The 7,786-nt window shown below is 24.5% G+C and overlaps 1 protein-coding gene across 1 annotated transcript; it reads left to right on the top strand.

Annotated features, from left to right (window-relative positions):
- The first annotated feature begins 247 nt into the window (after nt 1-247).
- On the top strand, nt 248-5,536 carry LOC145839067 (alpha-1,3-mannosyl-glycoprotein 4-beta-N-acetylglucosaminyltransferase B-like). Its single transcript, XM_082946678.1, has 8 exons — nt 248-379; nt 1,102-1,194; nt 1,614-1,757; nt 2,118-2,300; nt 3,445-3,666; nt 3,981-4,130; nt 4,351-4,466; nt 5,470-5,536. The coding sequence occupies exons 1-8, from the start codon at nt 257-259 to the stop codon at nt 5,534-5,536; spliced, it is 1,098 nt and encodes a 365-aa protein (XP_082802804.1). The 5' UTR covers nt 248-256.
- Nucleotides 5,537-7,786: the final 2,250 nt, after the last annotated feature.

Here is a 7,786-nt window from a genome sequence, read left to right as displayed (position 1 = left end):
ACGCTTGAAGTAAAAAATATTTACATTATAAAAACTATAATTTAGTGTTAATTAGTTTATTACACCAAAGCAAATTTGTGTTAATGACTATAGATAGAAAAGAACGACAAACATTTAAACATAAGCTACTAACCACATTACATTTATTCAAATTAACTACTTAAACTTGAAAACTTTTTATTTAGAATTTAGTTTCTGTACACCTACTATTTATAAAATACTTCACATTTTATTATTTACAGATCTTTTAATAAATATGCATACTAATAGAAGGATATTGCTGTTAGCAACTGTTGTCTTTACAATGGTACTGCTTGTTAATTTAAAAATGAAGTTGTCGCACTCTATCGACAAACGATCAGAGGAAAATATGTCAAAAGTAATTTTAAGCTGTAATTTTTTTTTAAAGAACGTATTAGATAAATGTCAGTTACTTTAAGCGCTAGTTATCTCATGATTTTTTTATTGTTGCTTTGTAATATCATATCACTTGTCATTATTTTCGTAATCTCTAGCAGTTTGTAGATGAATTTCACTAACTTGTAATTAAATATTTTTTTTAATGTAGTAATATGAGTCAATCTAGATTTTTAGAATGTTATTTGATTAAATGAAAAAGTAGTTAGTTATATCTTAATCAGCAAAATATTTTGATACAAACTCTTTTAGCTTTAAAACTTCTATAGAAAGATAAAAATAAACATTTTTACTTTTGAAAAGTATTAAAAAAATGATACTACGAAGCTTAATTGAACCTGAGTATTTAAAAGAAGGTTTTTTCTAATTATTACAAAACATATATAATTTAAACTTTACCTACCTTTACCCTGTAGTAGAATGTGTCAATCTAGAATTTTAGAAGCTTATCTGATTGTCTGAAAAAAGAGGTAATTATATTTAAATCGGCAAAATATATCAATACAAACTAACTTTGCTTTAAAATTTGTATAAAAAATTGCTTAACATAACTTACTTTTGAAAGTTACTAAACATTTAGAAGTACGAAGGTTAATTTAATTTAAGTACTTGAAAAAAAGTTTATTATAAGTATTACACAACACAAATAACTTGAAATTTACCTAAATCAATAACTAAATGCAGGTGCGGTTTGGAGAGAGTGAATTAGAAACATTAAAACGGCTAAACGACGATCTACAAGCAGAAAACACTATATTGCACGAACAGTTGATGGAAGTTAATGATTTTATAGATACGTTTTATTAAAAACTAAAACTAACTATTTTTGGTTGTATGTCGACAAATCAAACTAGGTAAAAAGGCCTACAATAAAAAATAAATTTTTAATACTTCACACTACGTATTTTCAGAATTCTTAATATTGTTTTAAAATATAATTAGACTAAATAAATGTTCGTGAAACAATTAAACCTAAAATATATTAATCAGAAAGAATAAACAAAGTTTATTTAAAATAAATAAGTTAATTTAACAACTTACTAGATAATTTATAAATGTTTAGTACACGAGATGTTTATTACATCTCGTACTTTTGCTCACCCTATGTTTGTTTATTTTAATTACAGCGAATGTAGATTATAAACACAACAAAAAAATACAGTGTTGCTTTTTAAAATATTACACATTACACACAGAAAAAAGCAAGTGAAAGTAAAATACTTGACAACAGAAACGATGGGATCCCGTTGTCAGGGGGATTGAGGGATCCCCAACCCGAGATAAAAGTGGGTCACATCGATAAAGGGGCAGATCTTATATTTGGGATACCAACTGTAAAGGTTAGTTAAAGTTTTGTTAATTTTTGGTAAACATTTTTGCGGTTTAAGATTTTTTTTTTTGTGTTTTTTGAAAGTGTTTTCTAACATGTTTTTTGAAATTTTAAAAAACAAGTACCACATAAGTTTACATAAACATGTAGCATTGAAGTTATTCTGAACTTCAACTTAAAAACTTATTATGACTTTTTAAATTTAGTACATAAGTAAGAAAACTTATAAAGATTGAAAGAAACATTGTATATATGATTATAATAAGTTTTAAAAACCAGCTTTAACAACTTACTTACACAACTTATCATAAATGTAACAGTTTTTAAAGTTTTCATATTTCTTAAAAGTGAATCAAGTTTATTATTTCAGAGAGAAGGCGTCTCTTACCTGAACAAAACTCTGACGTCACTGTTTGAAAATTTGAACAAACACAGTAAAGTTGACGTGAAGTTTGTCGTGTTCGTTGCAGAAAGTGACAAAATATTTCTGAACCAGATCATTTCAGAGGTTTCGAAGTATTTCTCTGCACAAATAAAAAATAATATACTACAGGTAAAAATACTTGTCAGTTTTGTCACAACATTTTTGGATTATTTTCAGAAACAAATTTTAGATAAGTCTTTTTAATAAAAAAATGTTTTATTATGTAAAACTAATGTATAGCATAACCTAAATATTTAGGCTCATCGCTATACCATACTGTTATGATAACAAAAATATGACGATAAGAACAAATTGAACTTAAATTCAATTTCTTTAGTAGGATGACCTATTTTTTTTTTACTTTTATTAAACCTGAACCCTAACGTTTCAATTGAAAAAAATCCCAACTGCTTCATACCAATCAGCCTGTCTTTCAAAATAACTCATCAAAATGTACTAAAATAACTGTAAGCTTAGTTTAGAACTCACCTAGGACAAACTTACTATTTGCGGTAACTTATCTTAATGCTTTATCAAAAACCATTTATGCAAAAATCTACAAAGCAATAATACTTTTATTCTTTCTTAGTTCTTGTTTCTGTTTATTATAGTAACTACTGTATAAAAGCTTAAAAAAATAGTTTTCTTTACTTTTACTGTAGTTTTTAAAAATATTTGTTTAATAGTTATGTTCATAGCAACCTTTTACTACAAATGTTTATAAATAACTTTTCAAGGTTTTAATTTAAACCAAAAAGCTTTGTGGCAAAAAATCAATAAGTTAATTTGAAAATTAAGCAGTAATTGGTTAGCAGTAGTTAGACTAACATGTAATTGACTGCATTTAATTAAGTAATAAAAATTGTTTATGTTCTTATTTTTTCATGTACCATGTTAGGTAGTCCCACATTTCTCCTATACATTGATTTTATGATACAAAACAAATTTTATTAAAGTATAATGATTTAAGTATTTTTATGCAAATGATTTTCCTGAAGTGAAAACTTCTTCTAAAAAGTATTTGTTGCTAAAACACTAGTCTATAAGACTAACAAAAACTAATAAAGTTATAATTATTAAATGGAACAAAGTTTAAAAACCTTAAAAGTAAAAACAACATATTAAAATGAAATAAAAAATAATCAGTTTATTATTACTTTCTTAGTTGTTAAATTAAAAAAAAGTTAATATTCGCACATCCACTAGTTCAAAAAAAATCAAAAACAAAACAAACAGTAAGAAACACTATTATTTATTTATTCTTGTCGCACAGATAATCTCCCCATCACCAAATTTGTACCCGCAAGACTGGTTTCAGGTCATCACCATTCCCGACCACTTCGGAGACCCTTACGAGAGGGTCAAGTGGAGGAGTAAGGAGAACTTGGACATGGTCCACTTGCTCATGTACGGCTACAACTTGATGCCTGATTATTACGTCATGATGGAGGACGACGTCATCACGCAGAAGAGCTACGTGGAAGACATCATGAAGGTGAATCCATAAAAATTTCTCGTTAATACGTCGTACTTAAGCTTAATTGTGTTGTGACGTCATAGTTGTCATAGTTTACATTTTAAAATTTATTGAATTTTAGCTTTATAGAACTAGCATAAATATTTTTTATATAAGTTACTGATGTTATAAGTTAGAATAATGTTCAAAAGTATAAAAGTGCCTTGAGAACTATTTTTGTTAACTTATACGTACTTCTGTTAATTTGAAAAGGGTGTCTTTGATCTTTTTTATTTTATGGAAAATTTTTTCAATTTTTTTTTCAAAGATACCATATAGTTTAAAAAAAACAGTTTGTAGAGGAAAACAAAAGAAACGATTACTTCTACTTGTCATTTTGTACAGCTGGGTCGATAGGAAAACTTTTCAGAAGAGAAACTCTACCTAAATTTGCTTCCTTTATCCACATGTACTATAATAAAAAGCCTCTCGATTGGCTTCAGGTATTTGATAACGCATTTTAATTAGCTAAACTTAGTGCCTACTAACAACAAAAAGTAGTCTAAACATACTAATAATAGTATTAAAAGTTAAGTACAGCTTTCTAAACCTAAAATAAAGGTTAAAAAAATTTTTTTTTTTTTAAACTCTGTAAATAGAAAAGAAAAAAAAAATTGAACATTTATAGTTTACATAGTATTAAAAACCTGATAAACTTTCCAGTACGACTTTTCAACACTAGATACATGTTCATATACTGAGCCTTGTGGTAATTGCAGAAAAAGAATGAAGGATAGAATTATTGACAGAAAACCTTCTTTATTTCAACATATGGGAAAGTAAGTTTATTTTTAATTAGTCAGTAAAAATGCGTCAGGATTTATCTCTTTGTTAATTAACTTTTTTTTTCTTGTTAATCACATAAATATATAAGTTTATTGTAGAAAATATTTTTTTTAAAGTTTAAATATAATTTTCAAAAAGTTCTAAATTAGCATGCAGTGTTCGGAAAGAACAATTTTTTAATTATTTTTGAGTGTGTCTTATGAGTAGCTATTTTTTGGATACTTGATGTTTGTATAATAAAAAAAAATAAGGTCATTAAAAAAACTAATAAAATATATTTGCTACTTTGTTAGTTAGTTTTCAGTTTCAATTCTAGTTTTAAAAATTGATTTTTTTTGGTAATTTATTTAGATAGTAAATAAATAAAATTTAAAAAAACTACCAAATAAAAGTAATTTTTTTAAAATAGGATTGAAGCTAAAAACTAGTTAAACAAAGTAGCAAATATAGTTAATTAGTTTTTGATTAACCTTATCTTATTTTTTATCATATGACTTGATCATATTATAATTAAGCTGCTCACGCAATTTATGCTATAAAGTTGTTAATAAATGAGCTTAATAAGAATCTAAAATTTTGAAATTTCATAAATAAGTGTAGACAGAAAAAAAAACTTATGACATAAATTGTTAGTAACAAAATTCATATAACATTTTAATTTATAAAGTTGTTATTTCTTTTTAATCCTAATATGCATTTAAAACGTTTAATATTTTGATAGTTTACGAAAAACTAAAGAAAATATTTTTAAAAGAACTGTAACTTAACTGTAAAAGTATTTTAACTTTTAAAAACAGCGGGCTACAAAATTAACTAAAGTACCAAATAGTTGTTTTTGTAAAATCAAGTCAAAATTAAAAAAAGTGTAAAGTGTGTTTTATATACTTTTAGAAGTCTAATCACAAACATCATTTTAATTTACTTTTCGTTTGATATCCATTAATTTGATATGTAAATTTAAAACTCAAAACTAATAAATTAATTAAATTTCTACAGAATTTCATCTCTGAAAGGAAAAATTCAAAACTTTAAGGATGACACGTTTGGAAAGAAAAACTATTAAGTCTAAAAACACTTGTCAGATAATTTATTAAGTCAAACTTACATACTTTTAAACCCAATTTCATTGTTTATAAGTAATTAAGTTGTAGTTACCTACCTATGTATTAGACACTAATCATTAAAATTTTTCTAAACTTAGCAAATTTTTGTTTAACAAACATTTTCATAAAGTTTTGTTTCAAAATAATACTAACTTATTCAAAAATTATTCTAACTTTTAACTTTAACTTAATTAAAACTTTAGATCTTCTTATAAGTTAAATCAGTTTTAGTTCTGCACTTTAGTCAATAAAGTTAAGATTCTTTTCAGTTTTACAATCCACATTGTGTTATACTCAGTGCCATAATAGTTATTCTTTATTTTTGTTTTAAATCCTGATATTTTATAATTTTTCGTTGTTTATTTTGCTTTGCTGCTCCGTATTTTAGTATTCTCTTTCAAAAACTAAAACATGGTATTTTTCATAACATTAATTATAATACCCGCCTACGTTTTTGAGTTGTTTTAAAGCTGTTGATTTTCATACAACTTTTAAAAACTTTTTTTAGATATTAATAACTAAAAATTTTAATGTTTTTGTTTTTAATATACATATTGATATTGTCTTAAACTTCAAACAAGTTTGGCTTATTAGAAAAAATACTGTAAAAATGTGTCTTCAACTACTTTAAGTTTAAAATCATAAATCGTAAGAAAAAAAAATAGCTTCTACTTATTTTTAGTTAAACTTTTGTTGTTTAAGAATACAGTAGATATTATGCTGTTATTTTTTTTTTGTTTACAATTCTCTATACATTTTGGGCAAAGTAGAGCATAAAATACATGTTAAAAACATTACTTTACATGTATTTCGAACTGATAAGAACTTGGTGCATATAACAAATCAATGCATCGAACTTGAAACATTTGTAAATTAGTGTCTGTTTCATATTATATAGTATAGTTAACGTATAGTTTGTGCTAATAATTAAACATATAAGTAAAAAATAAACTTATATAAACTTCTTAAGTAAAACAAACTCACACAATTGTAGCAACATAAAATCAATGTTTTTATTTTTAGATTGACTGGAAGTTTTATGTAAGCAGCTAATTTTAATTCGTTTGACAAAAAATGAACCAAAATTAAAAAATTATGTATCGAATGTGAGAACTTTGACACTCGCACATGTTTATCTAATGTTAGAAGCGTTTACTCTAGATGTTATTTTTATTTAAAGTCTTGAATATCGAAACTCAGCAAGAAAAAACAAACAAATGGGCTTTTAATAGTTTGTTACGCAAGTCTTTGGAAAAAAAGTTAAATAACGATTGACCGATAGAATTACATTAAGTATTACAATATAAGAATTAAATTTCTAAAAAAGATTATAAAAAATATTACAAAGCTTTATTTTCAGACCATAAAAAGATAAAAACTTTGTATAATATACATATGCTGTTTAATTTTTAATAATTAACCTTTATATAATCGGAAACTAAAAATACTAGGATAATACACTTATATACTCTGTCCATCTTAAAAAACTTTGTTACTGTTTTTGACAGTTTTTCAGAAAAACTTTTAAAAATTTGAAACTTTAAATAATTGTCAAAAACTTACTTGCTTGGTAAAAAAAAGTTTGTGCTTTGTATATCGGTAAAACTAAATAAAATGTTTAGCAAACTTTTATTGATTATACAAAATTAGTACTAATAGGTAATAAAAAGTTACTGATTGCTTATAGTTTAATTTGCTAATAGATAATTCGAGTTTTAACTTTAAAAATAACTTTTTAATACAATGTCTTTTGCACTATACTTTATTTAATATTTTACAATTTACGAAAGAAAATGAGACTAGTATTGACAAAAAAAAGAAATTTTATTGTGGTACCTAAAGTAGTATTTAAAAATATAATATTAACAATTGGCTGCTAAGCTGAAAAATAATACTAACTGTTGAACTCAAATGAAGTTTACTTTACTTATTATTATTAATTTGCTGATTGTGAATTTATTAACTTATTGAAATACTATATAAAAGCTCATTAGACAGAAAAAAATATCAACATAATTATGTTATTTTAACACTAAACTATTAGCAAACAAGTTATGTTGTATTTTGTTATATTAACAGGTTATTAATATGTCTCATTAGATATTTTAAAGATATTTTTCTCTATTAATTCTAAATCCTCAATATATATTTCAAAAAAACAGCTAATACTTATTTCATTCTAAAACTACAAAGTGTTTAGTTTATAAACC

Source organism: Thalia democratica, chromosome 6, assembly GCF_965202585.1.
Source record: "Thalia democratica chromosome 6, ktThaDemo2.hap1.1, whole genome shotgun sequence".
Taxonomy (NCBI): domain Eukaryota; kingdom Metazoa; phylum Chordata; class Thaliacea; order Salpida; family Salpidae; genus Thalia; species Thalia democratica.
This window is presented reverse-complemented; position numbering and strand designations above follow the sequence as displayed.